Here is a 22,585-nt window from a genome sequence, read left to right as displayed (position 1 = left end):
CCCTCTACTAATCTGCTCCCTTCTGACAAGGATAGCAAAATGATGGAAAGGATAGGCAAAAAAGTGCATACTTCCTCTACTATGGCTTTCAGAGCCTCAACTACCAGACCCACATGTTGACATATGTTCTGACCTTGCTTACCCAAGCTTCTCAGCTGGTATCAGACACTCCTGATTCTCCAGCCAAGGTTCAGCTTGTACCTTTACTGTCTGCCTCAGCCCAGGTGCTTAGACATTCAATTAAATACAATTATGAGACAGCTGAGATTTCTGCTAGATCAACAGCTTCAGGTTCTGTCCTTAGAAGGTACTCATAATTGAGACTCCAACTTTTGCCTGATGATATCAAGGCTAAAGTTATGGATGCACCCCTGGACAATGATACCCTCTTTGGTGCTGATACTGCAGCCATTTTTAAGTCCCTGCATAAAAAAGAGAAAGAGCTTAAGGAACTGAAATACATATTTATGTCTCCAGTTCTGAAATACCACAGAAATTATCCTTCCAAGACACAATTTGTCAGAAGGAAACAATACAGTTCCCCTCCTTCCCACCAGAAAGGGGCTTGTAGACAGGGATCTTCCAGACTTAAGCAAACACCTGCAAAAAAAGACCACCTTTCAAGACAGGCCAGGTGGACTGTGACTACCTGGCAAATCCCTCAAACATACCCGCTTACCAGCACCTATCTTCTTCTCTTCCCTCTTGGACAAGTATCTCCACTGACAAATATGTCCTTTCCATTATCCAAAATGGCTACTACATGATATGGAAATCTGTCTCTCTCTTCATAGGCATCCCACAACCTCCTCAGGATCAGATTCATCTGTTCCCTCAAACCCTTGAGGACTTGCAAAATCAAGGAACTATTCAAAAATTCCCACCAATACAAAAAAGAAGAGAGATTTACTCAAGAATATTCCTAGTCCCCAATAAAGATGGTCCTTGGAGACCAATCTTAGACCTTTCACATCTCAACCTTTTCCTCAAAGTGTCAGCATTTTGTGTGCTTACTCTGCAAACTCTTTTCCCTCTTCTGCTTCCCCAGGTCTTTCTAGTCAATCTGTACATCAAGGATGCATACCTGCATATCCCCATTCATCAGCAATACAGGAAGTTTTTATGCTTTTCTGTTGCTTCCTCACATTTTCATTTCTGAGCTTTGCCCTTTGGACTCTTTACGGCACCAAGGGTGTTCACAAAATACTTAGCTCCTGTCATTGCCTTCTGCAGGCTCTATGGTATACTGATCTATCCTTATCTGCATGACCTGCTAATTCATGCAGTACACCCTGACACTAAAGGAAAACCAAGTCTTCACTATTTCTTTTCTCCAAGGCCTGGGGTTCACCATAATCTCCACCAAGTCTTCTCTCATTCCTTTCCAGGATCAAATTTTCCTAGGATGCAAACTAAGGACAGATTGGATGATGGCTTTTATCCCTCCTCACAAAGTAGAAACTCTACTCAGCTACTTCCACTGACTACTCCCCTTAACCTTCATCTCTGCTAGGGAGTACTTGTGTATACTAGAGTTCATGGCATCACTCATTCCCATGCTACCCTAGCCAGACTTCACATGCAGAAAATCCAGTAGTTTCTAAAACACTTTGGAGCCAGCATGCCCATCCTCTGGAATTTGTACTCCATCTTCTTCCATGTATGTAGAAAGAAATACAATGGTGGGTTCAACAGATCAGATTCAACTGAATCCGGGCCTTCCCTTTCAACTGCCAGCTCCAATTCAGGATCTCTAAACAGATTCCTCAGACTTGGGGTGGGGAGTAACTGCAAGGCCTTTGGTTTCCCTCAATCAAGAAGCAACATATCAATGTAAAGGAAATGAGGGCTTTGATCCTGGCACTCCAAGCCTTTCACTCTTCCCTACTCCCAGGACCCCTGAAGTTATTCACAGACAACATTACAGTTCTATGGTATGTGAATAAACAGGGGTATCAAGTCATACCTGCTTTGAAGGTTGGCCCTTCAAGCCTGGTAAATTGCCTTTCAAATGAGGGCTTCTTTGCAAGCAGTTTATATTCCTTCAGCTCAAACTGTGCTGGCAGACACTCTCACCAGGTCCATGGCACAAGCCCGTGAATGGATGCTTCATAGGGATGTATTTTTGGACATCCTACAAGGCTGGGGTACTCCTCAAATAAACCTGTTTGCCTCCCCCATGAACAGACAACTTCCAAAGTATTGTGCCAGAGTCCCAGTCCCTCTGATATGGAAGGTGGATGCCCTATCCTTCTCATGGAAGGGATGTTTATTTATGCATCCCCCCCCTTCCCATTCATTCAGAAGGTCCTACTGAAAATACAGCAGGACCAGCCAAAACTCTTGCTGGTTACTCCCTTTGGCCAAGACAGCCCTGGTTCTCTCTTCTTCTGCATTTAGCCAAGGGCAATCATCACAAGTTACCCCACAGGATGGATCTTCTTACACAAGACAAGGGATCACTTATACATCCATATCTCACCTAATTGAATTTAACTCTGTGGGTGATAGGCATTTGATCCCTTTCCAACTCCTTTTTTCTGAGGACATGCTTTTAGTCCTGCAATAGGCCATGAACCCAACACTAGGAAATACTATTTATCCAAATAGAAGAGGTTCTCCATCTGGTGTCTAAAAAAAGATCTAGATCCATTTTCAGTGGACATTCAATTGGTTCTTTCCTATTTATGTGAGGTACTTAAGAGTGGGTTGGCCTACTTTTCTGTTAAAGCTCATCTATCAGCCATTTCAGCATGTCTGCCTTAATCTCCTCCTCTAGCTTCTAGTTTAGTAGTTAAGCTCTTCCTAAAAGGCATCCTTCACATTAGACCTCCCAGGGACCCTATCCCTCCTGCTGGGATCTACATTTTGCCCTGGAAAAGCTCATTCAGGCTCCATTTGAGCATGCAGTGTCAGCTTCTTTAAAATTTTGCATGTGGAAAACAACCCTGTTAGTAGCCATCAATTCTGCTAGAAGAGTTTCTGAACTCCAAGCCCTTATGGCTTGTCAACCTTTAATCATGATTTTCCACAAGGTCAGGGTATCTCTTCATACTAACCATTCCTTCATGCCTAAAGTGGTTAATGACTTGTCCCTAAACCAATCCATTCATCTGCTCACCTTTTTTCCTAACCTTAAAAACCCTAGTGAAGGCATCCTTAATTCCTTGGATGTGCACAGACAACTAAATTTTATCTGGACAAAACCAAGCATTTTAGGAAATCTGAACATTTTTTGTTTCCTTCCATCCCAGGGCATTGGGAAAACTTGTCTCCAAACAAACTATTTTTACTTGGATCTCTAGAGCTATTTCTTACATTTATGTCTCCCAAGGGAAGATACTCTCTACCTCTGTAAAGGCTCATCCCACTACAGCAGTAGCCTGTTCATGGGCTTTCTTCAAAGGTCTGGACATGACCTCTATTCTGGAAGTGGCCACATGGTCCTTGTCCATGCCTTCACCACACATTACTTCCAGGTTCAGACAGGATTTGCTAGGGCAATCCTGCATGGGTTTATAGAAACCTCCTCTGGTCCATCCTCCCTTTCCCTTCTATGAGCTTTGGTTTTCTCCCAAAGGTTATGAATACTGCAACTCAGGAATAGAAGGACATAGAATAGTTGTGTAAAATTTTACCATAAACATAGATGTCCTTATCTTCCATGTTGCAGTATTCTATCCCACCCTCCTACCCCCTTGCTGTTTCTTGGATGATGTTGTATACCTCATATCCTTGGACTGATGTTCTGACTGGGGCAGTCAGTTCTGAGGAATGGTGCCAACTTTACCTTTATGGCTTACGTAGGCTGCCTTGCAATGTGCAATGTTGCATGAACCATGCAGCAGCAAAAGTCTTTTGTATACTGGCCGGACATTTGATTCACCTAGGTGGGGAATCTCAAAGGTTATGAATACTGCAACATTAAAGAAAAGGACATATATGGTTATAGTAAGATTTTACATGACTATTCTTTCTAAAATGCACTTTTACGGCCCTGTTTATATTGTTTGCCATGAATAGGCTGGTTTAAAATTAAACAATACATATTATTTTCCACACCTACCTCTAAGTATATAAATGTTCCTATGTTTAACATTGTTAAAATATTTCTGTTTTTTTGTTACTGAGGATCGCTTGTCTGTGATGAATAAAGGCTTGTTGCTTTGGAACACTAACTGGGTTTCATGAGTTTTGGTAATTATTGTGACTAGTTTTAAGACCGTTAGTTTCTCTGTTTTTTTATTTTTTCCTCAACACTTGTGGTGCTGAGGTTGGAACTAGACAGATTCCTGTGCCTGTTCATTTTTTTATTGTAGTAACTAATTATCAAAGATCAGTAATAAGTCATCCAAAATATCATAATTTCTTTTGTTTCCTCTGTTATCAGACGTCGTATCCTGCAGATTCAGCTAGTGAGGGGACCTAACAAGCTTATTCTGACAACTGAAGACTTGGTCTTTATTAATGCACACTTGAGCAAAAAGGTAAGGCTTTCCCAACTCTCTGTGACCAGCTAGGTTATCTAGACAGGTATTCCAGTTGTGACTTGCCTAACCCTCTGACCTCACTGAATATTGCAAAATAAAGTTCTCTGACTCCCTCCAGTGTTCAGAAATTGGTACTCACGGTATGTTGCATTTTGAGATACAAACACCTTAAACACCCTGCATTTTGCATGATCAGTGTGAGACACAGGTTAAGAGAAATCATGCTACAAGCATTAGAGTGAGCTACTTTTTTACATGTTTGTTTAAGCTTTGTCTTATTTTCCATTCAGGATTCAGTTTAAAGATTTTACCTGTTCTACACATCTTGAATTGTATCATAAGTTTATCCTAATACTGGTTTACATCCTGTGGCCCAGAGCATACTGACCTGTGGCATTTTGCACAACTGGAATGCAGTATTCCCATAGCTGTTACTACAACTGTAGAAGCATCAACATTTTATAACACAAAAATTAGTACTTTAGTTTAATTGTATGTGTCTGATATAAATTTATCTTGCACAACATCAGTATACAAAAACACCACTTTACGAATCAACTCACCAAAGACAAAAAAAACGCACCGACAACTGGAGAAACAGTCACCATCCACATTTACTGTGCTCCTAGTACTTCGGCATCAAGCCTTCCAGGGAATAATTACTCACAAGAATGGTGTTGTTTATATACATTTCACTGCATTCATTATTCAATTCAATTATATAATAACTGATAAATTAATTTAATCAGTGAGTCAAGAAATTTTTTAGTGAGTCAAGAAAATTTTAAGTGCATCCAGGACATTTAAAGTGCTTCAGAAACATTTAAATTACATCAAAATGCTTTTAAAGTACAACACTTTACATTCCTATTGCATTAAACATAATAATGTAAAATGTTCATATAAAATATACCTATACATCTTTGGGTTGGCAAATGCTAAAACATTTCATCCTAAACATGTAAATCTTTGAGTCAAGAAAACATTTTCTTGACTCACTGATTAATTAATTAATTCATTTATCAATTATTGTATAATTGAATTGAATAATGAATGTAGTGAAATGTATATAAACTACACCATTCTTGTGAGTAATTATTCCCTGGAAGGCTTGATGCCGAAGTACTAGGAGCACAGTAAATGTGGATGGTGACCGCTTCTCCAGTTGTCAGTGTGTTTTTTTGACAACATCAGTATACTAAATTTTAACTGCCACAATCAGGTTGTTAAATTGTGTTGTCTTATGTATAAAATATAAAAAATTATTACATGATTTTAAAACAATTGGTTTTATAAACAACACAGGCCATAAAGTCAGTTTAGAGACAAATGCATCTTTTGTGGAAGCATCCAGTTGTATGTAGGAATTTTTCAGGGAAAAATACTAGGTATAGTTGCAATGGAAAAACATGTAAAGCTGCTGGTTGTTTAAAAGGCTTACAAAATATTAATTTAAAAGGGATCTTATACAGTCTAGTACTTGTATCTTTAAGGCTTACGTTATACTGAAGTCATTACCAGCTACAGAATCCCCTCAATGAATCAGGACACCCACTCTGCCTATTTGGATCAACTTGAGTCTATCAAGATACAGTCGAATATCATGGTTTTGGGCAACTTTAACTACCCTAGCATTGACCGTGTAAATTACTTGTGCCCAAAATCACCTGCCCAAAGGTTGCTTGGCTTTGCCAACTCCAATGCTCTGGACCAGCTGGTTGACACCCCCATTAGAGACACCAACATTCTGAATCTGCTGCTTAAAAATATGGGAAACCAATGTAGCACCCCCACTGTGAGTTCATCCCCGGTGAAATATGACCACAAATCAGTCTCATTTGAAGTAACTATCACACCTAACTCCCCCTCCCCAGCAGCAACTAGACTAACAAAACTTCTCCAAAGCAGGTTATAACCTCTTATGGGATGGTATAAATAGCTTCACTGCACCTCCCACCTCAGACAAAACCAGCAACTATGCTGAGCTCTATACCAATACCCCATACAAGCACCTGTATAGCTGCATTGCCAGGCAGCACCTGTTAGGACACCAAAACAAGCTCTTCAAGGAAGATCAAACCTGCCTGGTGCACAACCACCATTAACAGGCTTTACAATAAAAGGAAGAAACTGCTGTCTAAGAGTAAGAAGGAACAGGCTTTAAAATGAAGATGCTCCTTCCTCAGCTTAAATAAGCAAATAAGATTTCTTGTGAAGTTCTCTAAGGCAAACTTCGAATCCAGTTTAGCTTCTTCAATAAAGGACAACCATAAAGTGTTCTTTAGCTACATCTGTAACCTAAAAGGTAAGGCCCAGATCTGAGCCGAACTGGTAGTTAATGGTAACACATATACTGAGCTGGTGGACATAGCTAACCTGTTAGCTAACAGGTTTGGTGAAAACTTCACTCCTGTCCCCTCCACATATACCTTATAACATCCCTACCACCTCTCTCCTACCTTGTATCTGTAAAGATGCAGGTTGTAAACTCCCTCTCTAAGGCTAAAAGCACAGCATCAATGAGACCTGATAACATCCCAGGCTGCATCCTAAATGGGCTCAGACAAGAATTAGCATCAACATTGGGTACTATTTCAATCACAGTCTAAGCACCGGCTTCATCCCATTGAATGGAAAACAGACACCATTATCCCCTTACACAAAGGTTGTGTTTCTACTGACCTGGGAACTACAGACCTATTAGCCTGACTAGTCTTATCTTCAAGGTCATGGAGAGAATCATCATGGACCTTATCAACAAAGATATAGGTAATCTCCAAACACTAGATCCTACCTAGTTTGGATTTGTCAAGGGGAGACCATGCCTGTTAAACCTGCTGGACTTTTTTGAGACAGCCAACCAGGGCTCTGGATGAGGGGAAGTCTGTGCATACAGTCTACCTAGACCTAGACAAGGCATTTGACACTGTCCCTCATTCAGGCATCATTGACAAACTCCCAGCTAGATATCAACCTTTATTGCAAATTGGCTCACTGATAGAACCCATAAAGTCAAAATAGGGGAATCCAACTCCAACAGCAGACCCGTTACCACTGGCGTTCCACAGGGATCAGTCCTGGGACCTCTACTGTTTGGTATCTATTTCTCTGAAGTACAAGCTAAAACCAAGGGAATGTGGCTGACAAAGTTTGCTGATGAATGCAAACTGGGTGCAGTCATAGAATCTCCAAATGATGTCAACATCTGTCAACATTCTTCAAGAAGGTCTTATGCAAGGAAATAACCGTTGCCAAAGTCATGGCCTCAAACTCAGTGCAAGAAATGTATTATCACCCCTTTAGGTAAGAGTGATGTTTCTGAAGATTACTACATCAATGGCAGTACCTTAAGTATGCAGTCAGTGGTGAGATATCTGAGCACTCAGGTTGCAGCAACCTTGCCTTTGATCACCATGTTTCCCCAGTGGTAAGAAGGGCATTCTATATGGCTCATCTCATAGGTAAGGGTATTGCCTGGAGAAAATTAGATGTTATCACCTCCCTGTACTCTTCACTGTGTCCTGTCTACTGTATGATACCTAAAAGTGTGCTCTATTTCTGTCAAGTGAGCTAGAAGAGGTCCCTCGTGACTGTCTTTTACATCCTGTGTTTGCCAATCAGCTACATGCAAGGTGGCTTTATTAAGTGTCTTTTTACCTAGATAAATGGTCGACTGTCTTTAAAGCCTGCTAGTTCTGGTTAATTTTGCACTAGAAAATATCGGACCATACTGCTTGATTCTGAAATATGTGTAAAGTCAGACAAGCTAGGCTTTCACTATCATTTTAACTAAATTGTTCTGCCTTTTTGAATACCATCATTGGTTGTGCTACCATATGTATTAGTCGGCAGATATACCAAACTGTCCAGCAGTATTAGCAATTTCTAGCTGTATTACCAGCTGCAGATTTTATTACCTTCATGACACGCCACCACTGGACCAGTAATTAAGGAGCCTCAATCCTCATCACTGCCACCAGTGTGGGATGTACACTGGGAGGATGACAAGGTATACACACAGTATTTCCAGATGTTGCTCTCTGCATCAAGTGGAATTTCCCTTAAGAGCACACAGAGACCATAGTCAGTCCAGGGCTGGTTTCTCCTTCTTTCTCCAGATGCCCAATAAGACTCACCACTGGCACATCTACTGAGTTGAGTCCTTAGCCAGAGTAGCAAGCCACACCTCCAACACTCTCTCTGTCCAACCAGTGCTTTGTGTCCCTGCCCAAGTAGCTGATACACACTCTTGGAGATTTGTTTTACACATACACCCACCTGAGAAAGGCTGGCACAGGTTTACTAGCTATGACCTCTTCTGCCCAGACTATAAGATAGTTATCACTGCCACCAGAACCCCCTTATAAGCTGTTTTATAGCCCTTAAAAAGGGGTTCCAATCTTATGTGTAATGTTACTATTAATACAAATGGTAATCTGAACAAGAACAAGCCTAATAGGAATAAATATGCAAGTAATCTCAGAACTTAAATAGCTCTACAAAGATCAGTCACAATGAAAGATTTAAATATATTTAATAATAAATAATAAAAGAACAACAGAAATACTCAGTATATAACTACAGTGACATCAGAGTTCAAAATCACAGGAAATATTTAAAACAACATTGCAGGACAGTCTCAAATAAATAGAGAAAAATATCTAAACTAAGTGTTGCTATATTCCTGGCTAAGAGAATTATACTGTTCCCTAGACTTACTCAGAGCAAGGCAGATGTGTGGTGAATGGGTCTTCTTGTCAGTTCCAAAACCAAATACAGAATACTGTGTCTCTCTCTCAGAGAGTTCTCAAATTAATATCTCAAATATTACTGGTGGGCTAGCTGGCAGAATTACATCATTTCTTATCATCTGACACCTAGTTCCCAGGCTCCAAAACAACCATTGATGGCAGCGGGTAACATTTAGCGTCTACCTGTAAAAATGCATATACAGGGGCTTTTCCTCAGATCTTTGGCAAAGGCAAGAAGTCAGAAAACAATAAAACACTTGCAAGACAATACAGAAAATCTCTCAGCACTGACTCTGTTTCTCTTTGCTGCCATAAAGTAATTTAATTTAAGCTATTTTTCTGAAGTTAACCTCCTGTATTCTAGTTTCCACTGTTAAAATATATACATTTAAACAGTTACAATAATGCATGTACATTTCTGTTCTATTCCACTAGGGCACACTGTGGCTACATCTTAAAGTTCAGTACTTTACAAAATACCTTTTCTTTTTACACACGTCTGTACTGATATACACATAATGTAAAGTTATAATACATTTGTAACACAAGCATCTTACACAAATCATGTTGATATTCACAAATGGCACACAATCATTTACAAAATTCCAGAGAGCTGTGCTGGTAGTATCCCCTTTTATGACAACCTATTCTAGTAAAGAACCCTCCAATGTAAAATTGATACTGATGTTCAACAGTAAATGTCGTCATAAACGACAGTACAATACACTTATCTGCTTAGCTTGCACTGCAGTTCTGTTTTACTAGCGTTGTGTAGAATTCAGCTAAAGTGTGATTTCTGAATATCTATTTCAGCCACTATTTATTTGGTATACCTGGTTATTCACAGTTTTTGTGTAATATTCACAGTTTTGTGTAACATATTTGTGCAATATTATCGCCACTTCAGCCATTGTTTGTTTTGTATACCTGGTTATTCACAGTTTTCATGTAATATTATTTGGTTGCACTGTTCTATCTCTATCTCTCCTTTACCTTATCTCATTGTTCCTCTTGTATGCACTCACTTAACTCCTCCTACCACTACTTATAGCTTCCCTCCATGCCCTCCTTTCTCCTTGACTCAGTACTAGCCTTTTTCTTTACTTATTGCTTCTATTATAATACCTTCTCATCCTCTCCTGACACACTGCACCACCTAACTTCCTTAACTACCTCTATTTGCACCTACATGTACCAGTTAGTATTTTCTGTTGTATAGTCTCTCCTTTCTCCCTCCGTTTATTAGGTTGTACTCGACCCTGCACTGGCCCTTTCTCTAGCCTGCTGATCTGCATTATTTGTTGGGAAAAACTTGGTTTGTGTGTATGGGAACATCTTCTAGCAATCAAAGTTCCAAACTCTAGCCACCCATTAAATGGTTCTCTATTAATGTATGCATAGCTTGTTGTTCTATTTTTAACTGTTATCCCATCCTATTTTAAATTCTACTGGCTCCTTGTATATCACCACCCCAAGCTCTAACCCCTCTCTCCTTTCCCTGCTCACTGTAACTTCCCTTAGACTTGGCATTTAACTGCCTAGGTTACAGGTATTACTTTTCTTTCTTCTGACTACTGTTTGTCTTTTGTATTACTTACACCCCTCCCCCCACCCCTCTGTAGTTAAGCAGCTTTGATCTTTCTCTACATGATTTTTCTGCCACCATTATTTTTTACCTCCTGCCCTATGCCTTTCCTCTTTGACTAACCTACTACTTCTGTTTTAAAGGAGTACCGCACCCACAGACTCAAAAAAACATATTTAAAACATCATGGCATGATGTTTCCTACACTTTAACAGCACTCTGGGATTATTTACAGGATTTTAAATATTTTTATATGTAATTCCAGACTCTGACCACCTGGAGGCTGGCATATTGACGTGGTTTGGATAAATCAGGTTGCCATTCAGTATCCCAGAAATCATTGTTTGGCTCAAAAATGCTACATCATGCAGGCCTCCATTTGCCTAAAGTTCCTGTCATTTCATAGATGCTGCATGCGTACAAGTACTGAGTAAAATAGAACAGTGTAAGTAACATTCCCTGCTGCTGAATGACTACTTAAAACAGAAACAGTGCAAATGCCACAGAGCACACTCAAAGTGTTGTTTACTGCTGCCTTTTTTTTCTAATTTAGTTTAAATGGCACTAATTTGTGAGACAATGAATTCCAGTTCATTTACTTCTCCCCTCCCCCATAACACTTAGCTTCCCTAGCTGTCAAAGTTCTGAGGGTAATTTGACCTGGTAATTCCATTGATTGGCAGATCTCAGCAGGGTGCTTGACTCATGTAATTTAATCTTTGCTCTAGCATTTCCTTTGTTAGAGGGGACATTTTTTTGCTGCACTATAGCCATGGCCTTACTTGACTGCATTCACATCCAGTAAGGTCTTGCACCAAGGAGCTAAAGAATAAAACATTTATACTATTAACCAGTTTAGATCTTTATTAATTTAAGTGTTAAGGTATCACTTCATGCTTCCACCTTTTTAAAAATTGAGATTTACATGTGCAAAGTGTCTTGGTATGCAGTGTTTGCCTTCATATGTTTTTACTCCGGTTGGTTTTCAAAAAAAAAACTTTTGCAGTGTCCCTGGATTTGTCTTTGTACATACAAACCACATTGCTATATTTCCCCCTTCCTTTTTCTTGTGTCCAGAAGCCACTTATAACAAAGTAATTTTTTATTGATTTTTTTTTTTAAATAAAGGACATCAAGATTAATTTACCTTGAATCAGATAATGGATGCCACTGCAAAGAATCACTGTTGAAATATTTCTGCATGGACAAAATCCCTTACTAAATCTATTTGTCAGCCTCCAGTTCAATTGGTGTTATGGCTTTAATATACTGGTGTGTTTGCTCATGCCTTCCAAATATCTCCACCATTACATACCAGTTTTGCAGTGTAGTAACCACCAGACATGCCCGTACACCTTTAGCCATCAATATGCAGCTACTCCTGTTCATGTGAGTATGTGAATTCATTTTCAGACTTAAGGTGTGGAAGCTGCACTGAATAATTCTAGGTGCTTGTTCAGGTTTCACATGGTGCTTGCTTAGAGCTACTCTCATGTTAAGCCACTATGAATATGTTGCACTGCCACCTCTGATACTAGGGTAATGTTTTAATCTTTCTATTCTCATACTGCACACAAGAAGTATCTGGTGCAAATACAACAGAGAAGTATGCAAGCGATACACCACCTAAGCATCATTTGCCATGCAGAATGTACAAGTATGCATACCAAATTTCTGTGTTTCCAAACATCGGTGTTACTACACTGCTACTGAATAAAATGAACATATTGAAATGTAACATGACCTGTTACCAGATGTAATTAAGATTTTTTCCTGTATAAACAAATTTCCATGATTCTCTGGCTGTTTGGTTTGATTCACTTTACTGGCTACCTGTAGAGGTTTGCTCTTTCTTAGCAAGTTGCAGTAAATATTTTGTTATCCAGTTGTTTACCTGGTTAGTTTGACTGGGCACACTATGAACGTTTCCAGCGGCATCCCAGGGAAAAGCTCAAAATGGTGCCATCTCAATGGTCTGACCTTGTACTGTAGTCCCTTAACTGCTACCTTGCATATCTTGCATAAGGCAGATCTGAATTATCCATTGCAATGTCCAATTCAGTGTTTCATCTACAGATTGTGTGCCTACTGCCTTTGACGAATACATTGCCTAGGTTACAGTAAAGAAATAACATTGCAATAGGGAATGGATGGCAAACCAAAGAAACTAAGTCAGTCACGACTACAGCACCCAACATTAGAGTACAACTTGCGATTTCCTATCCATCTACAGATTGCGGTAGTAGAACCTACAGCCATATGCATAAAAAGCAAATATACTCACCGATGTGCTGCTACCACTGCTTTCAAGTGCTGTAGCACAATCACTGATGACCATATGCTAAACAAAACAATTACACATTGAAAACAGATTTCACATCAAGACAGTGACAAAAATAATGGCAATGCAAATACAATCAGAAGGAATTCAGAAGAAACTGCACAACCTACAAGCTCTGTAGAGAATACAGAAACATTGAATTTGTGACATGACACAGACATGGTTTAAAGCCACAGGATGTACTCTGTCAGTGCAAGGCTAAATTGCCTTGCACACATGTAGACCATGAGGCACAAGAGAATGGGACACAATGTGGAAATGTGTCTCAGTCTTGATTAGCAGCAAGTATTCTTCAATATTTTTCAAACCGGATGACACCCAGGCATTTACCCACATGCAAATAACTGGAGAGTGTCCCTTACCATATCTGAGCATGCTACAGGTCATCATCTGTGGCAGAAGAAATCACAGCTCAGTATAGGAATGAATGCTGATTATCATCTGCTGTTAAAATCAAGTAAAAACACTAACACCCTATGCAAAAACTCAGAATAAGTTTTGCAAGGATCTGCCAATGCACACATGATAATATGCTGATTATTAGTCAGAGAAAATCAAATGTAATGTTCTTTGGTACCCCATAATAGCTTGCTAAAACTCTGCACCTGACAATAACTGACACATCAGGCAATATGCTGCCTGTAGTAACAGAGCAAAATATATCCAGGATCACATTGGACCCTACCCTCTTATCAACAAACCATACAGATAATATTAGCGGTACCTTAAATAACTAAATTTATGCTACAAGCTCTCATACCTTCTCACCTCCAGCATGTGCACAACCAAAGCTATAAACATACTTATCCCAAAAACTGAGCATGGGCTCCCTTTAATAGCTCTTCACTCTACCACAAATACAAATAACACTTGTACTGTTACTTTTACAAAGATCTGTAGATTTTAATTACTTGCAGAACCAAACATGCTTCAAGTAGTTACCCATCAATGAAAGAACAACCTTTCTACTTGGTTCAAAGATATAGAAATTATTAAAATGGGACTTTGTCTACCTCTAAAATCCAAACTGCATATTAACCAAACTCTTATCTGAGAGACAGTCAGGAAGATGGCTTAATACTTATCAAACCATGTTTCAAGACAACCACAGGAAAACATGCATTCTCAAAGCTGGATTCAGCAGGCCGGTATAATCTCCCAGGAGTAGCTAGGGAGCAAAGCAACCTGAAAGCATTCAAAACTAAATTAATAGAACTGCTGTGGGATACCGGATGCCTGTGCTATTGTGACAATGGCTAGTCAGTTCTTGATGTTGGAGTGAATGGCTAGCCATTGCATACCATGCCTATGCCAAAACACACCTGCACTATGACTGTAGCATTGATATATGTATGGTAAATAAAGCCATCCTGAGAGAAAGCACTTTGGATGACATTATCATTATGTTGAACGGTGCTACTGTTTTTAGCAAAATGAATGTGAAGGCAGGTTACTACTAAATGGAGGTGAATCCTAAGAACAGAATAACAAATACATTTCTAATCACAAAGGTCTTAGAAGGTACAGGAGTTTAATTTGGGTTGTAAGATCGGTTGCAGAAATTTTCAGATGTATAATATATTTTATCCCAGGCATTCTGAATGTTAACATTTTCTTTGACGATGCAGCCTGTGGCAAAACACAGAAACAATGATCCTATAAGCCAAGTTTTACAAATATGCAAATAATTTTGACATTAAACTGAAATGCAAATTTAGTACATAATTTCTCGAGTTTTATGGTAATATATGTTCAAGGAAGGAAGGGTCACCAAATCTAAATAAAGTTAAGGCAATATATGTCACCATATTGAAACGCAAAAGTAGTAAGATGTTTCCCAGGCATGGTAAATTACAATCCCTTGTATGGGTAGCTCTTTAAATGATAACTGCCTTTCTAAGGGTTTTAAGATTAGTAATTTAAAAAGTGTTAGTATGCCGCGGTGGTACGGCAGTAGCATTGTTACCTCACAGCAAGAGGTTCTCCTGTTCGATTCTCGGCTTGACTTGGGAGTGCCTTCTGTGTGGAGTCTGCATGTCCTCCCCGCGGTTGTGTAGCATTCGAAAGACATGCATGCGTAAATGGGCATGCCTTCGTTGAAGGTTGGGCATCGATCTGGCACCTCAGCGTTTCGTAAAAATCTACTGACAATCATTAGCGGACCGGAGTTCTGCTGTGGTGACCCCTTACTGGGAAAAAGCCAAAAGACAAACAACAACATGTAAATAAAAAGTGTTAATATGGTGCGTTTTATTTTTTATAAACAGGAGTTTCTTACTTTACTGATCGCTCTCTCATACACACACGCAGGCACTTCAAAAGTCATACACACACTCTCCATGCATTCCTTTACTGTTCGCTCTCTCACACACACGCAGGCACTTCAAAAGTCTTACACACACTCTCCATGCATTCCTTTACTGATCGCTCTCTCATACACACACGCAGGCATTTTTACATTCATACACACACTCTCCATGCATTGCTTTACTGTTCACTCTCTCACACACACGCAGGCACTTTTACATTCATACACACACTCTCCATGCATTCCTTTACTGTTCGCTCTGTCATACACACATGCAGGCACTCCTACATTCATACGCACACACTTCATTCTCTCCCAACACACTTGCAATCACTGCCCAAACAACACAAGAATCAAACCCACTACCCTTATGTCTGCAGAGAGACATATTTTAGATAAAATAAATTCGTAGGTGGCAAATAACCTATGGGAGAAGCACAGCAACATAATCGAGTGTTTATTGGTGTGAGCGTGCAATTACGATCTAACAAGCCATTACTTTACACTCGCTAAGCTGTTTAGCGAGTATAAAATAAAGGTTCAGTATTAACGTTACCCCCCCCTTTCACCCCCTAGACGGCCCATCTCTATACCGGAAGAATGCAAAGTTCCTATAATCACGGCTGCACAGGTAAAAAACACACTCTCCAAAGCCAAGAACACAGCATCCATGGGACTTGACAATATCTCAGGCTGCGTTCTACATGAACTACAGAATGAACTAGCACCCTATCTAAGTACCATGTTCAATCATAGCCTCACCTCAGGCTTTGTACCCACTGAATGGTGCACCGCAACGGTTATCCCATTCCACAAAGGGGGAGCCACGAAGGACCCCGGGAACTACCACCCCATTAGCCTGACGAGCCTGGTCTGCAAGGCCATGGAATGTATCATCATGGAACTCATAAACAAAGATATTGGTAATCTCCAAACTCTGGACCCTACCCAGTTTGGATTTGTAAAAGGCAGATCATGTCTCCTAAACCTGATTGACTTCTTTGAAGCAGTCACGAAAGCCATAGATGAGGATAAAATGGTTCACACAGCTTATCTAGATCTCGCCAAGGCATTCAACACCATCCCCCATTCTGGAATTATAGATAAGCTCACTAAACTAGGTATAAATCCTTATGACACAAGATGGGTTGCCAACTGGCTCACGGACAGAACCCAAACTGTGAAAGTAGCGGATTCCAAATCCGACTTCAGACCAGTGACAAGTGGAGTACCACAGGGTTCAGTCCTGGGTCCTCTCATGTTTGGTATCTACTTCTCTGAAGTGCAGGCTAACACAGAAGGTCTTTGGCTAACAACGTTTGCAGATGACTGCAAACTAGGAGCCATAATCGAAACTCCTAACTATGTGGACAAACTACAAAAGGGCCTCACTGAGACAGATACCTGGTGTCAAAGCCATGGCCTGAAGCTCAATGCCAAAAAGTGTATTGTCATCCCCTTTGGTAAAAACTCTGTACCCATGAACTACCACATAGCTGGTAGTCTACTTAATGCCAAAAATGTGATAAGAGACCTTGGGACACAGGTGGACAGTAGTCTCTCCTTTGATAATCACATCGCCACATTGGTCAGGAAATCCTTCTACATGGCTCATCTCATCACAAAAGGATTCTCATCCAGGAAAAAAGAGGTCATTGTTCCCCTCTACTCATTACTCATTAGACCCATTATAAAGTACCTGCACTGCCTGGCCTCGATGATGTCAGTAATTGGGCGACTCCAGCAAGCTTTATTCAAACGTGAGAGAATAATTTTGTAAGTGAAACCATCACAGTATGACAAGGCAGGCTTCTGTTACAGAAGTAAGGGGAATTATTTGTGGCTAAAACCGGACTAAGGTCACGCCCCTTGCATCACCCATAACTCCACCTATTCCCACCCCCTCCCCATCCAGCTCCGCCCATTTTATGACATCATCATGACATCAGCTGATGGGAATGCCCTCTTTCTGTTCAGGATGCCTGCTTTCAGCCAATTTCACCCCAGTTGCCATAAACACTATTCAAAACTCTCACTCATACTGTCTTCTGCTTTACTTCTACAGTGATTACAGATATTTGGATTTAATTTAAAACATTTAATTTATAGCACAAACCACTGATACACACTTGCTAAACAAAGCAATACAAAGCAATACAGTCTCACAATGAAAACAGACTTAGCATTAAAACTACTCTTCTACAATGATTATTTGGATTTTATTTTTTACATTTTACAGCACAACGATGCACAAACACTGACAGACATCTGGTAAACAAAGCAATACTTTGACAGGTAATAATGTTGTTACATCAGCATTTGTCATTCTATGGTTTGCCAACGTGACCAAATAGATTGTTATGTATAAAAGTAAGCATCATCAATCCTTCGCCATATACGTTCTTTAAATGGATGGGAATGTGATCCTGTTTACAGCTGGCGATATTGCATTGAATAATATTAGTACAAGCTTGAATATGGAGTGTGAATTTCAAAGTTTTTTTATGAGCAGCTGCCTCTTTTACATTTCACATCTATTGATCATTTCTTCACATGGTTCTAAACATCTAAGTCATTCTGTGATAATGTAACTGTTCTTTTGCTGCTGTCAGTAGTAGGCTTGCCACCCCTTCGGTTTTTTTCCGGACTATCAGGAAATCAAACTGATTCTCCGGTAGTCCGGAAAACACTGTACAAACTCCGGTATTCTGTTTCAAAAAGGAAACAGACTATCGGAGTTTGTAAATCGGCTGATTTACTATGCTTTTCTTACAGAAAAGCATAGCAAATCAGCCAAAAGCAGGCTGCGGGGGCAAAAAAAGAGGGCGTTCCCGTTGATCGGCTGATTTACTATGCTTTTCTTACAGAAAAGCATAGCAAATCATCCAAAAGCAGGCGGCGGGAATGAAAAAAGAGGGCGTTCCCATTGAGTGATGCTGTCGTGACATCACAAAATGGGCGGTATGTTGGCGGGAGAGGGGGCGGGGTTACTGGTGACACGAGGGGCGTGGCGTGGCTCCGGTTTTAGCCGTGAACGAAGGTGGCAACCCTAGTCAGTAGTTTCATCAACCCCCCACACAAGACCCTCCTTCAAGAGCATAATCAGCCTGATTGTATGCTGTGATGGCTTAATGCTCCCTCTCCATGAATCTCTTGATATTGCTGTTCTCAGTCACGTAGCATCATTGGATCCCTTATGAGACCTCAAATTAAAAGACACCAAAGAACCAAAAGACAAAAGATAAATGCCTGAAATACCAAAAAATGGTGACATTTCCAACTGTAAGTAGTTTTTGCAGGTAGTAAACATCTCTGCACCTGCCATGTGGGGGAGGTGCAAGGGCCTGCATACTCCTCAAACTTATACATACCAAAACTGTCATTGCACACTTAGAAATTAAGAAGCAAGATAGGCATGCTGCTGTGTGACCTCATAACACTGGGAATCAAAAAAGAGGTCTGCATAGTCTAGGGTATGCACAGGGTAGATTCAAAGTATGAAATAATACCAAAGTTATAAAAAACAATTAGTGTTTTCGCTATGCCATGCATACCCTGGACTACATGGACCTCTTTTCTGATGCTAAGATATTACACCAACACTGATTTCCTAAATAATTGGTGTTCTTTTCCTCGACATCTTGTGATTAGAGCACTCAAGGAATTTGACCTTAGCTACCAATTGATATAACAGCATCATTAGACCTCTCTTTCCTCTCATCGGCACCATTTCTTTACTTTTTATTTCAGTCTTAGTTGTCTGCTGCTACTGAGAGTGATACTATACTGCATGGCAAATGCAATAACTTTTCATGTACCTAGAATGATAATACTCATTGCATATTTCTAACTGTAATTAATTGTCTCTTTCTAATTTCACATTGCTCCATTGTTTATTAATCACTTAAGTATCTACTGTTTGATATCCCAGACAGTGGGCTAATCCAGACTAGACTCATTGTAGCTACACTACCTTTGCTGGCTTCTGAAATCACTGCCCGTAATCTTGCTGCCTTCCCGTCATAAATGTAAGTCTTTCTCTTTCCACGCTGCAATATCCAAAGTCGAACTGCTGCCAGTTTGAAAAGTGCTCCTGCTCCCGTTCGCCCTACCAAAAGGAATTGAATTGAGCTCAGTTCTGACAGGCTGGTAGCCCTCATGTGATAAGTGAGCTCCTTCCGATAGGCTGGTAGCCCTCACATGATGATGTCAGCGTCGTGTCTGGTTTTGAATCAAATTCCTAACCGGACAACTTGTCATAAAAACGGGCAGTCTGGTCAAAAAACGGACAGCTGGCAACCCTATTTGTAATGAGTGATAAAAGTGTGAGGCTTAGACCATGTGTCTGCAGCATAGATGTTGTCAAGGGGTAACTTGGCTTGAAAAGCTGAAGAGGTAGAGACTGCTCTGGTTGAATGAGCCTTCACCTTATGAAATAAAGGCATATTAGCAGATAAATAAGTGTAAGTGATACAATCTGATAGCCACTTAAACAGGGTTGTTTTAGCCACTGGTCTACCTTTTCTGGCTTCCGAGAAGGATACAAAAAACTGGTCTGATTTTCTAATGTCTTTTGTTCTATCCAGATAGTATCTAAGTTGTCTGTGAACATCAAGTTTGTGCAGCATGTATTCTAATTTGTTGGCATGGTTGGGGAAAAAATGGGCAACTCAATGACTTGATTGATGTTAAACTCAGAACATACTTTAGGCAAAAAGGAAGGGTTTGTCCTAAGGGATACTCTGTCAGCGTAAAAAATCATGTAAGGGGATTTGATAGATAATGCTTGAAGCTCTGACACTCTGCGGGCAGAAGTAATTGCTACTAAAAAGATAGTTTTCCATGATAAAAATTTGAGCTCACAAGATGATGCTGGTTCAATTGGGGGAAGAATAATACGAGATAACATGAAATTCAAATTCCAGGAAGAAAAAGGAGTCTTTACTGGAGGCCTCATGTGAAGGGTACCGTTGTGAAAAGCCTTAGACAACTGGTGAGCCATAATATTTAGTCCATCAATACCTAGATGAAAATTAGATATAGCATCTAACTGTACCTGGACAGTAGCAGCTGCTGCTCCTTCATTAAAAATCTTAGTCAAGAATTCAAGAATAGATGACAACGGAGCTTGGTAAGGATCAATGTTCTGGTTTGAAGCCCAACTCGAAAATCTCTTTCACTTACTACAGTACAATTTTCTGGTGGAAGGTTTATGGGAAGCCTATAAGATTTGACTTGTATCATAAGAAAGATTATGAAGCCTGGCTATGCGGGGAACTGGAGCAGCCAAGCAGTTAGCTTCAGTGACTGCAAGGACAGGTGGAGGTCCCCTGATGGGTGTATCAGAAGGTCTGGAACTGGGTCCAAGATCCATGGATCCTCCAAAAGATGATGGTAAAGAAATGGGAACCAAATCTGCCAAGGCCAATGAAGTACTATAAGAATGACAGTCCATCCCAGTGAATTTGCTTTCTGTAAAAATCTGGATTTCAATGGAATTGGGGGAAATGCATAGAAAAGACTCGGGGGGCCAATTGTGGAACTTTCTAACATAAGCCAACAACAACAACAAAATCAGAATTTTTAAATATGTCTAATGTAAGTTTGTCTTCTGATCAACAGATTATTTTGAATAAAGGGCTTGGTTTTATACCTGGTTTCTATTCCAATGAATATCACATTGTTACAGATGTAATGAATTTTTGTCGTAATCTGAATCTTAAATTGTTTTTTGCAGATGATCAGTCTCAAAGATCTAATGAATTCAGATTTGCCAAATCTGATTTCCAGCCTCCAATGAATAAATATGTGTCCATTTTCATGCAGTCTGTCTTTAGGGATTTACATTTTCAAAATCATGAACACACCATGTTAGGACACAACCTTTCTCAGCAGGAGAATATAGCTCTTCAACAGTTACGTAACAACAGAGACATTGTTATTTTACCCGCAGATATGGGTGGGGCGGTTGTTGTCCAGAACATGAGTGATTACCTTAATGAAGGCTTATCCCAGTTGTCTAATACAGCATGTTATATGAATATGGCCATTGACCCAACCCCTAACTTCAAGAAGGAAATTGATTCGTTCTTGAATTTAGCATGTGAGGAGAATATTATCAGTAAGAATTGTGTTACACACCTTTCAGTTAAGGACCCACGTAAGCAGATTTTATATTTATTACCCAAAATCCACAAATCATTAACTAATCCTCCTGGTAGACCAGTAGTTTCGGGTATCGGATCCTTGTCTGAACCTTTGCCGGCCTTTTTGACACATCTTAAATCTCTTTTGGGTTTAGTCTGGGCTAGATTACAGGATACAACACAGTTCCTTAAAATCATTGAGGACACACAATTGGAGCCAGAATGGATAATGTGTTCATTGGATGTCAAAGCCTTATATACCAGCATTCCACATTGGGCTGGATTGCAAGCTCTCAAATATTGGTTGGAGAGGGCTGGATTATATTCACCTGGATTCAATGGTACTAATTCGTTTGTCAGAACATGCACTTAAGAAAAATGTTTTTTATTTTCAAGGCCAATGCTACTGGCAACTTCAGGGTATGGCTATGGGAGCATCTTTTGCTCCCATATATGCCGACCTGTTTATGGCATTCTTTGAAGAATGTATGATCTACGATTCATCCCACAACATCTATTTGGTGGAAATGGATATTTGGTGTACGTACCTGGACGATTGTTGGATGGTATGGCGTGCGGATGTTGGGTATTTGAAAGAATTTGTTGACTATTTGAATGATAATATCTGGGGCATTGAATTCTTTATCACTTTTGATTTAGAGACTATTAACTTTCTGGATGTTACTATTTCCAGAAATCAGGACCATACTTTGGCAACCAGAGTGTATTGCAAATACCCTCAATACAACACTTTACTACATGCTTCAAGCATGCACCCATGCCATACCATCAGAAATATCCCAGTATCACAATTTATTCAAATGAAACGCCTCAGTTCCACCAAATCAGACTATGATGTAGCCAGTCTGGATTTATGTCGTAGATTTGTTAGCAGAGGGTACAAACCTCAGGATATTGCCAGGGCATGGACATGCTCCTCTGAAACGAATAGGGACACACTACT

At 40.0% G+C, this 22,585-nt stretch overlaps 1 protein-coding gene across 1 annotated transcript in view; it reads left to right on the top strand.

Annotated features, from left to right (window-relative positions):
* GUCY2D (guanylate cyclase 2D, retinal) overlaps positions 1-22,585 on the top strand; it is a 1,710,150-nt gene that overhangs the window by 444,310 nt on the left and 1,243,255 nt on the right. The window contains exon 5 of the mRNA XM_044076324.1: positions 4,391-4,487. Within this exon, the coding sequence (XP_043932259.1) occupies positions 4,391-4,487 (97 nt within the window). The remainder of the gene's footprint in view (positions 1-4,390; positions 4,488-22,585) is intronic.

Source organism: Protopterus annectens, chromosome 7.part0, assembly GCF_019279795.1.
Source record: "Protopterus annectens isolate FY-2018-M chromosome 7.part0, PAN1.0, whole genome shotgun sequence".
Taxonomy (NCBI): Eukaryota; Metazoa; Chordata; order Ceratodontiformes; family Protopteridae; genus Protopterus; species Protopterus annectens.
The sequence above is the reverse complement of the archived record's forward strand: the minus strand, read 5'-3'. Positions and strand labels throughout refer to the sequence as shown.